Source organism: Orbicella franksi, chromosome 10 (assembly GCF_964199315.1).
Source record: "Orbicella franksi chromosome 10, jaOrbFran1.1, whole genome shotgun sequence".
Taxonomy (NCBI): Eukaryota; Metazoa; Cnidaria; class Anthozoa; order Scleractinia; family Merulinidae; genus Orbicella; species Orbicella franksi.
The window spans coordinates 13,897,610-13,914,364 of record NC_138154.1 but is presented as its reverse complement, the minus strand read 5'-3'; the positions used below and the strand labels follow the sequence as shown (position 1 = coordinate 13,914,364).

Genomic DNA, 16,755 nt, shown 5'->3' with positions numbered 1-16,755 from the left:
AATTGGGTGGGGTTTGCGGCCCGCTTCCCAAAACCCTTGCCCTATTTAATATTTATGACCAAAATCTACGACTTTCCCTACTTCATTTATGACCTGACCAAAAATTCGATATCCTATTTATGACCGTTGCAGCTGGCGCAGTTTCCCTAAACATAAGTTAGGAAGGGCTTTTGTTGATGGTCTTAGCTATAATGATGAAAAAGTAGCTTCTTCTGAAAAACATACCTAATTCAAGACTAGAGTGCAAAAATTATACTCTTTCGCTTTCTTACCGAACCATATCAAGAGCTTCTTCCACGTAAGTAGATCGGTAGTCGAAGATAATAATTTGTACAAGAAATTAATATCACTGATGAGTTGACTTGGGCCGAACCCTCATCAACTTTGACTCGATAGAAATCTCCATCTTGTAATCTACTTGTTAATTATCACATCTATCGCAATGGGAAATTCGCCGCAAATTTTGATTGATGTTTCATAAACAATGGAATCAAATGGTTGACGTTTCAATCAATCGGTCAATGACTTTATTAAAGTGAATTTCTGAATAAATAGTTAAGACCGTTTAGTAGCTCTACTGAATTGGGGACACGTAAAAAAAAATTAAATTCATATACAGTTACCTGATTATTTAAATAAAAGTAAAAATTAAGCTATTACAATTATACTAAACAAATTATGTGATTAAAAGAAGCCAGAATTTACCATCCCTTGCATATGCGCCGAGCCGTGAAACACCCTTGAATTCTCTTCGAATGTAAATCTTCGAGGAAGGTACCATTCTTTCTATCTGGAGATAGCCGATGAGTAAGCTAGTTTTATTTTTGCTATGAAGTAGAAAAATAGCGACGAGGCTGAAATGAAACTACAGAGTTCACAATATCTACTCGTCTTGAAAACGAAATGTTCCATTATAAGAAAACACGCCAACCGATAAATGGTAAATTATTTTAGAACTGAAATTTGATTACATTTCTAATTTGTGCAAGTAAGCGTGTCACTTTTGAACCTGTATTAAGCGAACCCCATATTAAGCGGACACCTGCATTCAGCGGACACCTCTTTTAAATATTTAGCCACCAATATTTAGGCATTTTGTTGCACAAAACCTGCAATAAGCAGACACTTCAGGGGCTTTTCACTTTTAAAATAAGTAAAAAGACTCAGACTCCTTTAACATTATTCAGTGATGTCGTTTTAAAGCTAAGCAGATTGTTCCAGATCGTAGCATTGATTAACTGGACATTGTGCACTGTGCTACAAGAGGGTTAATAATTAACTATTATTGATGAACCTGTTCAGAGCGGACACCTTGTATTAAGCGGACACTTGGGAGGGTGTCCGCTTAATACAGGTTTCACTGTAATATTAAAATGGCTTAGCTTTCCGTAGCTCGACCTGACAGCGAGTGAATGACGAGTGGAAAGGTCATGGTCGGATACGCTTGTGACCAAATTAGCATTTCATCTTTTGTCACAATTGTACTAATACATATTTACTAATTGTCATTCAAAACATGTCTGTTTACAGCTACGTGAGGCGAAGCCGAATGGGCTATTGACCCGTGGCCCTTGACGGCGAAGGGTCTAATTGTTTTAGTATCACCCAGCTAGTCGGACAGAAAGGGTGATAATAAAGTTAGCAAATGCAAGTTGAAGAAATATTTATTTGGGAATAAAACGGAAGAAAGCGTCATGCTCGATGGCGTTAATTTCGCTACTCGAGGACTATTGCTAATAGTCCTCTAGTAGCGTAGCCAATTGAAATGCAGGATTTGCACTACTCCATTAGTTGGGTGATACTAATGAGTGTTTACGCCTCCATTCGAGGAGGCAGGTGTACGTGCGTGGGAAGGTGTACACGCGAACACCGTTTTCCAAATTTAAGGTTTTCGCTCAGCCTTTCTCGGTAGTTATTTTTCGCATTCCTCTCGCCTCTTACTTAGAAAATCTGGCGTGTTAAATGGAGCCTACTTGCAATGCACTGGCTTTCCTTGTCCCCGTCCGACAGAGATTCCTTTCACTTTATGCATCGTGAGAGACAAGGGAGAATCTCGTCTGCAATCAGGGGCGCATAAATTAAAAACCCCTGCTTTTAGAGAAGATTTAACCCTTTTGAAACCCACGCATGGCTTTCCGAGTCCCTTGACAATATCCGCTGTCCTGTGATTAGGCATCTGGGTTGGTCACGTGCGGATAGCAAAAGAGAAGTTACTTCTCGCCTGTCTCCGAGCAAGAAGTCTCTGTATAAGAAGTCTAGCACCTCCATGTATGTCTTCTTTGTACCCCCCACTCTCCCCCCTGGGAAGAAAGAAGGGAAAAAAAGGTAAAATGAACGACGAAAGGCCCGGACAAAGAGCACGTGCGAATCAACTGGTTTCCGAAGAATACCGATTCCAGAAAAAACCGGAAGTTGCATGCAAGCGAGGCTTAATAGCCCTCCAGCTTTCAAAATGGCAGACGAAATGTTTGGGAAGAACGAAAAAATTCGAATGTATGTAGGTTAGAGCAACTTGTCTGGAGTAAATGTGGTAAGGAAAAGGAAAAGAGTTGGACACAAGTGTTGAGCGGCTGCAAAACTTTAATAATCGAAGCATAAACCGACCTGATTTATCATTTCCACGACTGAGTTTCCTTCGAACAAGCCAGATATATAAACAAAGAAGGAAAAAGTGGGAAATACTTATGAAACGTGGAGATGTCTATTTTACCTCGGTACGAAATAATTTCTGTTGTTCCGAGCACTTCTTGCCAAGTGATTTTAAACTGAGTACACTTATTGAAACTGGGAGCCGTACCCTCGGTTTTCCCCTCCACAAAAGTTGATGAGGAGTCTCTGTGTAGAGCGAAAAGATGCGAGGCATCTGAGTCTGGCAAAGAAGAAGTGAATACAGGTCTGAATAACCATCAGCTTCAGTTAACTCAGGAATTAATCAGTTTTCGTGCCTCTGAGGTAAATAAAAAAAGTTTCCCAAAAACAATTGTTGAAGCGTCCTTTGGGGAAATTAGCTGATCACTTCAACACTCCTTGTTTGGTTACTTCTCTCTTTATTTCCACTATCGATGACTCCCGTACAATTCTCGCAACGTTCTCTTACTGCCACTCTCGACTGATTACAGCAATTACTACAACTACGAGGAGCTAACTCGTCACGTTCCTTTTAAAGGGACAACCACGTCATCGATCAAATCAATGTCAATCTGTCAATTAGGTTAGCGTAGTGTCATGCGCAGTTCGATTACGGTTCTATTGCGACTGCGCACCAAGCTACTTAACATATTTTCCTTCGAGGTTATCGAGGTTGACTAAAATTTTCTACCTTGATTTTAACGGACTATTCTTAAGTGGTGGACCTAAATGAGGTAACGTGGGCAATACAAAAGTTCCAATCTCCGTTCCCACCGATTAAAAGTTTAGGATAACACTAAGTTAAAAGATAAAAGTTGTTGTTAAATATTTCATACAATATAAGTGTTACAAGGTTTGCAAACTCCCAGCTTCGTGGGCGGGATTTCCAGTTAAAACTATCCATCTCATTAACTGGACGTGCTCTTGGTACAAACATCCTCTAACGAGGTGCCGGCGCTATTGTAAGGAATCTTTTCTCTATTTGGGTCGAAGTGTGAACTAGGAATAAACTAGTAGTAATCAGAGATTATGAAAGTGCGTTCGACGCTTTCACTTTAATATATATATATACCGTAAATAAATGATTTCACTAGCTGACTTTCAAACTTTGTCTATTGCTAAAATCAACATTATTCAGCAGCAACCGAGGTTTTACAGTCAGATATGCATAGTGTCAAAGTCCATGCTAGTCAAGAGGTCACGATTTGTTGATACGTTGCGTGACGCTGCCAGTTTCTGTAGACTCTCAAGTTTCATAGTTTTAAATTAAGGTGGCTCTATATAGTTTTTTTGGCGCGCGAGGCATGGGTGCGAATGGCGCGAGCGCGCGAGTATTTAAAAGAAAAGTAAAAAACAAAAATAAACATGGCGGCGAGACTTTTATCGCGAGTCGCGTTCCACTCACCGCTATCCTTTTTGACCAGAACAAGTGTTCATCAAAAAACGCCTAGAAATGTGTTTAAAAATACACTTCTTTCGTGTTCTCCTGACGTGGTTAAACTGAGAAGCCAATTCACAGCACTTATCGCGCCGACATCAGAGAGAGAAGACGGTCGTGATCGTACGCGAAGGAAGTCACAGAGTGGTCACGGTGTACTTTTTATGGTCGGAGGCTTCGCCTTGAGTTCCCTGGGCGATGAAACACCGAAAACAGCTGAAGAGTCTGCAAAGGCGCAACTGACACCGGAAACAAAACCACCATTGAGTGACGAGAAGGGTCGGTTCTCAAGAAAGAAACCCGCTCAAAGTGGAAACACGAACGACAGGACTCGTGGGATAAAGGAGTGGAGGGCAAAGAGGAAATTGGAGTTTCAAGGAATGGTCGAAGATTGGTCCCCACCGAAGAAAAGAGAAACCCGTTTAAGTCAGGTGTGGTTTAAATCTTGTTTTCGCTATACGTGGCACCAAGCAATCCCCTAAAAGTTTTAAGACAAGTGCTTCATCAAGACTTTCTTTGCTCTGAAATAGTTCTCAATTTGAACTTTTGTATTATACCACAGGTAGCTCAAAGCAAATTGTCAACATAATTATACCTGAACATTCTGACATTTCATTTTAAAATTCCAACAATTTTAGTTACAGTTACAACCTAATAATTAGCATTAAAATGTATAAGTTTTAAATTTTTATCAGAAACAAACAAAGAAGGAAATTGCATTCCACATGGAAGTAGAATTATGGACTTGGATGTTTTGAGAAGTTCGTTGAAATGTTGTCAACACTGTAAAGCAGGTGAGAAGAAACATTTTTTGCCTAAAGAAAATCAACACTAAAGAAAAGTCAAAATGAATTCTCAGTTTTATGGCAAGTACACACAGCTTCAAGGCTATAAAATTAACAGGTTTCCAAAAAAGAATTATGAGGTTGATTATACATGTATATCTTCAATACATCACAAAACGTCTCATATACAATCAGCCATAAAAAGCCTCGGGTTGGTCCTTAAATTTTTGGGCAAGTTCCCAATAACAAGCATCACACAATTGTTTGTCTATTGCGAGCAACAAAAATGTTTTTGATAAATTTGGAACAAACAGGCAGTTGTAAATTTGCCACAGACCACAAATTGCATTCACTGCATTTTGAAATGTTGTTAGTTTTTGCAAAAATTTACTTGTGCTCATTTATTCCAAATTAAAGGAGAAAACACACTGCCAGAATAAGGTATCAGATCTTCCTGAGTATCAATATATTCACTTTATTTTCAGCCAATTTGTCATTGTGGAACATAACAGCAGAAAAAAAATGTGGGTTAGCCTCAGTGTTCTCAGTTACCTGTGCAGTGTGTGGCACAGAGAATGTTGTCAAGACCTCCAATGAACACAGGAGCAGTCAAAGAGGTCCACTCAGTCAGGATGTTAATTCAAGAGCTGTTCTCGGGTGTCTACATACAGGAATCGGTGAAACCCACCTAAGTAATTTACTGTGTACATTAAATATTCCCTCTATGAATCCAGTAACTTTCAAGAGTAGAGAAAATGAGATTGGGCATGCAGTAGAGTAAGTAACAAAGAAAAGTTGCAAAACTGCAATGTCAGAAGAAAGAAATGCTGCCATCAAAAAGGGTGTAAAAGCAGATGACCAAGGCTGCATCAATATCCCCTGCTCATATGACATGGGTTGCCAAAAGTGGGGAAAGGGGCATAACTCTTCAACTGGTCATGCTGCAGTCATGGGTTTAACTTATGGGAAGGTTATGGATTACACTACAAGAACAAAATCCTGCAGGGTTTGCACAAATGCTAAAAGAACAGGAAAACAAGCCAAGCAACACAATTGCCGGCTCAATCATACAGCATCATCAAAAGCAATGGAGCCTATGGCATCAGTCCATTTGTTCACTGAAAGCCTAAATTCTAATGTCAAACTATCTGTTTATGTCGGGGATGAAGACTCCACAACAGCTGCACATATAAAAGAGAAGGTCCCTTATCCTGTAGAAAAGTGGACAGACATTGTGCATGCCAAAAGATCCGTTACTACAAGGCTGTATAACCTAAGCCAGCGTGGGAAATTTGTAAATTCTTCAACTCTCTCACAGAAAGTTATCAACTACTTGGTCAAATGTTTTACTTATAGCATGTCTCAAAATAAGGGAAATCCATCAGCACTTCAAAAATCGTTAAAAAGCATTCTACCACATTCGTTTGGAGACCACAAAAATTGCAATGAATCATGGTGTGGTGCCAAGAAAGACCCTATTAACTATAAACACTCTGACTTACCCTATGGCAAAGATCTCTATGGTGATGACTTAAGGAAAGCTTTGGAGAGAATTTTTGATGAATATTGTACTGACATAGTAGTTGCAAAGTTATCACCTGGGTCAAATTCGCAGAGAAATGAGGCCCTAAACAGTGTTATAGGCTCAAAAAATCCCAAAATCAGATAATATGGTGGAAGTGAAAGTAATGACTTCCGAGTGGCCTGTGGCATCTCGCAAGTAAACCTTGGACATCAGTACATTAGCCAAACACTTGAGAGCCTCAACATTGAACCTGGTATACACTGTATCAGCTACATTGAAAGGATGGATCACAAGGCTACCCAAGACAAACTAAGAAAAAACAGCATTAATTTCAAACGCCGAAGAGCTCAACTACATAAGCAGAAGTTAAATCTTGATGGTAAAAAACAAGCTAAGGAAGGAAACACATACCAAAGTGGAATAGGACTTAACCTGGATCCAAACAATTCTACTAAACTGATCCAAGAATTCGACATCATCAATTTGAAAATTTCAAGTGAGGAGCTGAAAAACTTTGAAACATGCACTCCTGAATCAACGATCAGACCAGTGGCGGAGAAATTTCCCTATGACAGAAACACTGTTTACAATTTCGTCATTTACGATATTGAAACAAACACGTTTGGAAAAACCGCAGAAATATGCCAGCTTTCAGCAGTTGATCAATCAGGTTTGCACTGTTTCAACGACTATATATTACCTTTGAGGGATGTAGATATTCATGCTACAAGGGTAAATGGTTTAAGTGTCCGAACAGTCAGAGGCGTCAGGACCCTGTTCAAAAACAATCAACCAGTCGAAACTGTGTCACTTGGAAAGTCACTCGAAAATTTTCCAACCTGCTTGGAGAAAACTGTCAGGCGTGTGAAAGGCGATAATAATATCTATACTGTTTTAATCGGGCACAACTCTCAGGTTTTCGATAATCCAACTCTTCTTCGTCAAGGTGGACATCAACTTTGTGAAAAGCTTTCCTGTCTTAACGTTTTCTTTTCTGACACTCTCCCTGTGACGAAGAACTTGGTCAAACGTAAACATCCCTCTCTGGTCTTACCGGATGGTTCCACAGTTAAATTAAATCAACAATCCATTTATCAGACACTTTTCCATGAGCCTTTCCCCGCACACGATGCAATGGAGGATGTTAGAGCTTTAAGAAGAATAGTCTTCGACTCCCGTTTGAACATTTCAGAGGACATGTTGACAGAGAACACGTCAACAACACAATACGCAGAAAACGACATGAAATACCTTGATCGTCGCTACGAACTCCTGCAGACGTTCCGAGGAACGCTTTATCATCCAACAAACGCGGAATTCCCCATCAAGCAACAGATTGCTGAAAAAATAGCCGGAAGTGGCATTTCATATCGAGATCTTAAGAATGTTTTCGAGAAGTTCGGAGCAAAAGGGCTTGTTGGCGTATTGTCTCTGCCTCCATCTTCAGCAACTAGCAAGGCTCCACGAGTGACAAAAACAACCCCTATTCTAGCCAAGATCGTTGAGCACTTCAAAGCAGTGGAGGAAACCACAAGTTAAAACGCATTTCCATAAGTATTACAACACTTATTAGGTATACTTTTCGCCGTCGTGGGGAAAAATGAGCTTCTACATCTCGACTAATTTTCAACTAGCACGTGCGAAGGAAGCGAAACGAGAGCATGCGCAGTACCGTAACTTGAAGAATTTCTATTTTGATGACGTCACGAAAATACAGGGGTCTTTGGGTGATCTGAAACGCATAATAAGCGCGTTCCAGACGGTGATTTTTTTTTAAAATTGGCACGTGGATAGGATTTTTCTTTTCTCGCTGTTAAGCAAAAATCATCAAATTTTATACAACATTAATGTAATATGCGTAAAAAACGAAAATTGCGAATTCCTCCTGAAATTATGTACAGATTTTCTTGTAGCTTTGTCAGTTGAAACTCCTTGTGCGTTAACTCTGTTTCCCCCCAAAACAAAGAAAATTCACCGTGTAGAAACCTAGAAACACCGTCTAGAAGTCAGGCAGGTTAAAAAAACAAGCCAAGCATTTCTATCAGTAGTTGCCATAGCAACAACATTTAGGTTCTGAAAGTGTCTTCCATACGTAGCCTAAGGCTGTAGGTTTTTTATTATTGACCTTCTACCGAGTGCTATGTTGTAAACATTTGCCAAGGGAGAAATTACTTATGCATATTTAATATCCAAAGCTTTGTGAAATACTATATAGAGCCACCTTAAGCTAGCATTTGCAATCGCGTGGTCGTTTCGCGTGGTCGTTTATCGTAAACAAACTCAGTGCGACTAATTCGAGTATTTTCCCTGATGAATAAAGTAGTCTTATGGATCTTGCCCTCAGAGTACTTTTCGACCGATTCCAAACAATAAAATTTCGACCGGATAAAGACTGAGCTATTTGTCGCGACTGGAACAAGAAGATCTTTAAGATCTTACAACCGCGCTTTTAAAAGTTAACTGTTTGGGTAGCATGAGTGACCCGAAGAAAAAAAAGACGAAAAAAAAAAAAAACATCGGTTTTGAACCTATTTACAACAAATTTGGCACACCGGAAGCTGTGAAAATTACTCTATTTACGGCCATCATTTCTCAGCTCTTTTCGTCATATCCCCCCCCCTCGGGAGGGTTTTGTAAAGTTAGCGAATTAGTATGCAAGCCACCGTAATGGTGATTGCTTTCGGCGAAATGTTTATTTGCTAAAAAATTGCGGCCAAATCTTTCGGAGATGGAAGTAAGGATACAGAAAGTAATTTGGGACCAGTTGCTGGCTTGTAAGGCTGAAATCATCCAGAAGTAAGGTTTTTTTTAACTTGAACGTAACGAAGGCCACGCGGTGAATAAATTATCGGCTCTTCTCACTGTCTCGTTCTGTGTTTTGTTTCGTTCTCTTTTGGAGCCCGCCGAGGTCATTTTTTCGTCTAAATAACCTAAGAAAAGTTCGAAAAAGATGTTCCTCTTCAATTTTCAGCTCTCAGGCAATAATCCTGGATTTTTTTGACCGAAACGTAGGTTCACTGGTTATGTTAATGTGTTTCGGTGGCTATGGGCGACCGTCGCTTCCTTTGTCGACTCAAGCAATGAAGCGAGGTTTTGTTCGATTTCGTTGAAATTTTAATATGATGAAGCTGGATTGTTAAGGAATAGATTTTACTACTGCCGATATGAGGTAGCTATTAACGCTAAAGTGATATATCGCTTCGAAGTCAGGGTTTTGAAGAGAGTTTTTTTGCAAAGCGTGAGTTCGGCGTGACTTTGTAATCTGAGATTTTTGTTGACCCTGAAGAAACAAGGTTTGGCGAATAAACATTACAGATTGCGTAATTCAAAGTTGGCCGAGTCGAGGTCTGCGTCTGGTCTCCGGGTAGAACATGAACCGCGCTCGGCCCATGGCCACGCGGTTAACTAATCAACAAATGCAATCAAAATATAGCTGTTCCCACGGTCACCATCCCAAAGCCAAGTGGTGTTAATAAGCAAGAAGATCTTTAAGATCTTATAACCGCGCTTTTAAATTTTAACTGTTTTCTTAGCTCTACAGTCGCAATGCGGGGCAGATTCCAAAGCAGTCTTTGATTATTCATTGATTACTGTAGACACATCACTTGATCAACACAAACTGTATTATTGCACCACCAGTCGTAGCCGTTGTGAAATCTCCGATGACGTAATCGTCTTAATCTGGAACTTTCATCGGTATATGTATAGGCATGAAGATACAAACACTATTAACAACAATTTTCTTTCTTAAAAGTCAGGATTAAATTTAATTGTTTTTTCCCTTGATTAAAGGGCTAGCCAAGAAGTCACACGAGTCACATAATTCAAGAATTGCGTTATCCACGGCTATCTTTAGTGCGGTGGTTATTTCCCTACCAATGACGTAATCCTTGCATGTTCTGACATGTTCTTTGCTTGGCTTGCAAATATTTAATTTTCCTTCTGATCACCGAACTCGCTGCGATGAAAGAGCCAAAGAATTTACTTCATTCGCCTAAAACCACAAGAAATACTCGCAAAATTGCAAATAAATTGATGACCGTCGCTTCTGTCGAAATAAACTTGCAAAGTAAACACGACCTTATTCGTCACGTAGCGAAAATGAAAGCTGCAACTTCAGCGCATTTCATGGCTGACGTAACGCCTTTTTTTAGCGTATTTATTATTTCCCTTGGAATCCAACGCTTCGATAAAACCAAAAGAAAGTATATTTTACCCACAAAAAAGAAAACAATATCCGTAAAATTGTCAGTGTATTTATGTTTTAACAGCTTCTGGCGGAAAAACATCACACGTTGCGTGACTCAAAGTTTGGCCGAGCGGAGGTCTGCGTCTGGTCACCGACAAAAAAAACAAGAAGATCTGTTAGATCTTATAACCGCGCTTTTAAAATTTAACTGTTTGCTTAGCACTACCGTCGGAACGCAGTGCACATTCCAAAGCAGTCATTGATGATTCTTTTCTTACTGTAGACATCACATCACTTGATCAACACAAATTGTATTATTGCACCATCAGTGGTAGCCATTGACAAATCTCCGATGACATAATGGTCTTAATCTTTGTAGAACTTTCTTCGGGATATGTATGGGCATGAACGATATAAATGACACGATAATAACACTATTAACAACAGCTTTCTTTCTTAAAATTCATGATTAAATTTAATTGGTGTTTTCCACGAGTAAAGGGCTAGCAAAGTAGTCACACAAGTCATATAATTTAATAATAAAACTCTATCCCGACCGATGTATCGATTTTGGTCACTCCAGTGACCACAGATTGAAAACGTGACAGAAAATTGCCGTTACTTTCGATTCTCACCAGATTTAGACAGTGGGATGATCTCATCCTTAGCCAATTACAGGCCATTTTTCAGCTCTTTTCGTCATATCCCCCCCTCGGGAGAATTTTGTCAAGTTAGCTAATTTAGTATGCAAGCCACCGTAATGGCGGTCACCCTCGACGAAGTGTTTATTTGCTCAAAATTGGGGCAAAATCTTTCGGAGATGGAAGTCAGGACATTTGTAAGGATACAGAAAGTAATTTGGGGCCGGTTGCTGGCTTCTAAGGCTGAATTTATCCAGAAGTAAGCTGTATTTTCGTTTTCGTGCCGAAAGCCATGCGATGAAATATTATCGGCTTGTTCTGCTGTCTTGTTCTGTTTTTCTCTTGGTCTTTTTTGTAGCCCGCCGAGGCCAGTCTTTCGTCTAAATCAGTTGAAAAAAGTTCGAAAAAGATGTTCCCAGTCAAGTTTAAGCTCGCAGGCGATAATTCTGAAGTTTTTTGGCCGAAACGTCGGCTTTGTTATGTTCGTGTTTTCCGGTTGCTATGGGCGACCGTTGCTTCCTTTGTTAGATCAAGTCTGGGGAGTGAGGTCACAAAAAAATTCTAATTAATTCTGGTTTTGTTCGATTTCGCTGAAATTTTAACACGATAAAGCTGGATTGTTAAGGAATAGATTTACCGTCTGCCGATGTGTGGTAGATATTGACGCTGAAGTGATATATCGCTTCGAAGTCAGGGTTTTGAAGAGATTTTTTTGCAACGTGTAGGTTCGGCGTGATTTTGTAATAGGAGGTTTTTGTTGACCCCGAAGGAAAAAATATCCGAAAAAGGTCATTTCATCGATGATTCAAACGAATATAAATATGTATTTGTTCCGAGCGAAATTTCTGGTGAAAAAATATAATTTTTGACGAACGCTGGGTTTTTAATTTTTTTTCCCGCGAAAGTCAGTATCGGAGATGAGATTTATTAATGTTTCAACAGCTTTTGGCGAGTAAACATCACAGGTTGCGTGACTCAAAATTTGGCCGAGTGGAAGCTTGGGTCTGGTCGCAGACAAAACTGCGAAAAAACAAGAAGATCTGTTAGATCTTATAACCGCGCCTTTAAAATTTAACTGTTTTCTTAGTACTACAGTCGCAACGCAGTGCATATTCCAAAGCAATCTTTGATGATTCATTGATTACTGTAGACATCACAGCACTTGATCAACATAAACTCTATTATCGCACCATCAGTCGTAGCCGTTGTGACATCTCCGATGACGTAATAGTCTTAATTTGGAAGTTTCTTCGGGATATGTATGGGCATGAAGATTCGAACACTATTACAAACCGCTTTCTTTCTTTAAAGTCACGATTAAATTTAATTGTTTTTTTCCCTTGAGTTAAGGGTTAGCAAAGAAGTCACACGAGTCACATAATTCAAGAATTGGCTATCTTTAGTACGGTGGTTATTTCCCTATCAATGACGTAATCTTTGCACGTTCTGACACGTTCTTTGCTTGGCTTGCAAATATTTAATTTTCTTTCCGATCTATGAACTCGCTGCGATGAAACAGTCAAAGGATTTACTTCATTTGTCTAAAACCGCAAGAAATACTCGCAAAATTACAAATAAATTAATGACCGTCGCTTCTGCCGAAATAAACTTGCAAAGTAAACACGATCTGATTTGTCACGTAACGAAAGTGAAAGCTGCAACGTCAGCGCATTCCATGGCTGACGTAATACCTTTTTTCAGCGTATTTATTATTCCCTTTAAATCCAACGCTTTGATAAAGCGAAAAGAAAATATATTTTACCCACAAAAAAGAAAACAATATCCGTAAAATTGTCCGTGTGTTTATGTTTTAACAGCTTCTGGCGGAAAAACATCACACGTTGCGTGACTCAAAGTTTGGCCGAGCGGAGGTCTGCGTCTGGTCACCGACAAAAAAAATAAAAAAATAAAAAATAAACCACGGGTAAACCTAGAACCGCGCTCGGCCCATGGCCGCGCGGTTAACAAGAAGATCTGTTAGATCTTATAACCGCGCTTTTAAAATTTAACTGTTCGCTTAGCACTACCGTCGGAACGCAGTGCACATTCCAAAGCAGTCATTGATGATTCTTTTCTTACTGTAGACATCACATCACTTGATCAACACAAACTGTATTATTGCACCATCAGTGGTAGCCGTTGACAAATCTCCGATGACTTAATGGTCTTAATCTAGAACTTTCTTCGGGATATGTATGGGCATGAACGATATCAACGACACAATAATAACATTATTAACAACAGCTTTCTTTCTCAAGAGTCATGATTAAATTTAATTGGTGTTTTCCACGAGTAAAGGGCTAGCAAAGTAGTCACACAAGTCATAAAAAAACCCTATCCCGACCGATGTATCGATTTTGGTCACTCCAGTGACCACAGATTGAAAACGTGACAGAAAGTTGGCGTTACTCTTGATTCTCACCAAATTTGTCGTATCCGCCCCCCCCCCCGCTCGGGTGAATTTTGTTAAGTTAGCTAATTTAGTATGCAAGCCACCGTAATGGCGGTCGCCGCCGGCGAAATGTTTATTTGCTCAAAATTGGGGCAAAATCTTTCGGAGATGGAAATCAGGACATTTGTAAGGATACAGAAAGTAATTTGGGACCGGTTGCTGGCTTCTAAGGCTGAATTTATCCAGAAGTAAGCTGTATTTTCGTTTTCGTGTCGAAAGCCACGCGATGAAATATTATCGTCGTGTTCTGCTGTCTTGTTCTGTTTTTTCTCTTTGTCGTTTTTGTAGCCCGCCGAGGCCAGTCTTTCGTCTAAATCAGTTGAAAAAGGTTCGAAAAAGATGTTCCCATTCAAGTTTAAACTCTCAGGCGATAATTGTGGAGTTTTTTGGCCGAAACGTCGGCTTTGTTATGTTCGTGTGTTTCGGTTGCTATGGGCGACCGTTGCTTCCTTTGTTAGGACAAGTCTGGGAAGTGAGGTCACAAAAAAAATTCTAATTAATTCTGGTTTTGTTCGATTTCGCTGAAATTTTAACACGATAAAGTTGGATTGTTAAGGAATAGATTTACCGCCTGCCGATGTGTGGTAGCTATTAACGCTGAAGTGTTATATCGCTTCGAAGTCAGGGTTTTGAAGAGATTTTTTTGCAACATGTGGGTTCGGCGTGATTTTGTAATCTGAGGTTTCGGTTGACCCCGAAGGAAAAAATATCCGGAAAAGGTCATTTCATCGACGATTCAAACAAATATAAATATGTATATGTTCCGAGCTAAATTTCTGGTGAAAAAATATAATTTTTGACGAGCGCTGGGTTTTTAATTTATTCCCGCGAAAGATGAGATTTATTGTTTCAACAGCTTTTGGCGAGTAAACATCACAGGTTGCGTGACTCAAAATTTGGCCGAGTGGAAGCTTGGGTCTGCTCGCACCGAAGTCGAAAAAAAAAACCACGGGTAAACCATGAACCGCGCTCGGCCCATGGCCGCGCGGTTAAAAATAATAAACCACGGGTAAACCTAGAACCGCGCTCGGCCCATGGCCGCGCGGTTAACAAGGACAATTCCCTCAGATTTCGATAAATGCTACCGTCGAAGCGTTTAAATTCGCCAAAATCTAACGCTGAGAGCACATAATAGCGAAGCGTAGGGCGACTGAATGGAAAGAAGTCAAAGAAAGACGAGTCAAAGAAAGACGACCTCACATGTCTTGCTCACATACTCACATGTTCGCCACATGTCTTATCACATGTCTTAGCATTGAACGGTACCAGTTTACTGGCCGTGACATGGCCCTGCAAAAATCAAGCGGGGTGGCCATTTTGGTGTCCTTACAGGAATGTGGTTTTCTCGGCCTATAACCGTGTAGAGGGACACCAGATCTGAAAGGCCACAGGTCAAAATTAGGTTTGCGTTCCACTTCGTCGAACGCAATTAATTAAACATCCCTATCAAACTCCTTGAAAAGGTTAATAGAAAGGGCAAGGTTTGACTGAAAAATTGGACAGGAGACAAAAAATAAGTTAAGGAGTCTAACGAGACTAATTCCAAAAAGAGCGCTTCCAAAATCTAGATTTTAATTTTCATTTCATTTTCTCGATCGACACCCGCGGGTAAACAAACGAGTTGCTGGACAACGCAGCTGAACCGAAAACATGTAGTGCAGCAACGGTGCTCGCAGAACATGAATGTACCAAGGCATCCTACAAAGAATCGGCTTACAAATTATTTAAGTAGATACTACATTCAAAATAGTTGGATTACATGGCACTATTTCCAGTGTAACAACAGTCAAGTAATTTACACATATTTCGCTGAAGAACTAGTTCCTAGGAAACGCAGCACCTTTGTACACATCAACAACGATAAGAAAGGCAACATTTTTTAAACACCTAAAATATTCCAATATTATATTTCGAATGACCCAACACCTATTTCTTAAAACATTGCCATTAACTTTTTGCCCAATTTTACAACGAATAAATATGGTTGGGAATTTATATCTTGCTTGCATTTTTATTGTTTTACACAATGTTGAATGTGAAAGGACATTAGTGATTTAAATACAGCCATTGACGAATTTTGAATCTTTTCTACTCGCTTAATATTTCAGGTTTGCTATTTCAGAACTAGTAGTGTCAGATACTTTATTGCATGGGCCAATTTTCTGTATTTGATGTTGGGGAGCCTGCCCATTATTTATTTACCTGAAGTTTTTTAGGCTGAATTTGAAGACATAAAGTGCAGAATAGACTGCACACAGATAAAAGGCCAGACACCCAAGACCTGGAGATGCAGAGTGAACTAATAAAAGTCTGACAACACATTTTAAGGCCTTGTAGGAATTTCTCTAATGTCAGGGATTTGATAAACAGCGTTTACTGGCAAGCAAGAAGGTTATAATCTTCATCCCTTCTATGCCACCAAGTAAATCAGAGCTGACGATAATTTTCTAAGGAAGACTGTTTTTTTCAACCATGAACCATGTTATTGCAGAACTAAAACCCTATGTGACATCCCAATCCCTAACAAGTATTTATTATGCACTTATATATCCCTATTTAACTTATGGTTGCGCACTGTGGGGTAACAATTACGAGGCTCCATTGTCACAATTGGTGAGACTACAAAACAAAGCTATTAGAATAATCAACAATGTGCCACTTCGTGATCATATTACTCCCCATTATGTAAACCTTGGTCTCATTAAGCCTCCTGGCATTGTTAAACTATATACCTGCCAGCTACTATATGACCACTTAATTGATGAAAAACCGTCTAATTACACCTTATCTCTGGTATCTGAGCAACATAACTACGTTACTCGAAGTGCAACCCTACAACACTTAAATCCCGGTTTCTCCAGAATAAATTTAAGGAAATTTTGCCCCACTGTTATTGGATGTTACTATTGGAATGACTTTCCTTTATCTATACGTAACTTAGCGACTAGAAAACGTTTTAAAAAAGCACTCTTCCAGAATTATTTTGCTCAGTATTAATTAATTCATACCTCTTCCTCTCCTATGTTAACTTTTTTACCCTAATTATTATTGTCAATTAAATAAGGGCATCTAATTAGCTTGCTATATTTTTGCCCTT

At 39.5% G+C, this 16,755-nt stretch overlaps 1 protein-coding gene and 2 long non-coding RNA genes across 3 annotated transcripts in view; 2 read left to right on the top strand and 1 right to left on the bottom strand.

Annotated features, from left to right (window-relative positions):
- Positions 1-16,755, top strand: part of LOC145499318 (uncharacterized) — a 37,129-nt gene that overhangs the window by 2,959 nt on the left and 17,415 nt on the right. The window lies entirely within an intron of this gene.
- Positions 1-16,755, bottom strand: part of LOC145499316 (uncharacterized) — an 83,068-nt gene that overhangs the window by 50,562 nt on the left and 15,751 nt on the right. The gene's annotated exons all lie outside the window — the stretch shown is intronic.
- Positions 4,938-6,527, top strand: LOC145500724 (uncharacterized). Its single transcript, XM_081480247.1, has 2 exons — positions 4,938-5,292; positions 5,602-6,527. Exon 2 carries the CDS (start codon positions 5,660-5,662, stop codon positions 6,518-6,520), a length of 861 nt encoding a protein of 286 aa, XP_081336373.1. The 5' UTR covers positions 4,938-5,292; positions 5,602-5,659; the 3' UTR covers positions 6,521-6,527.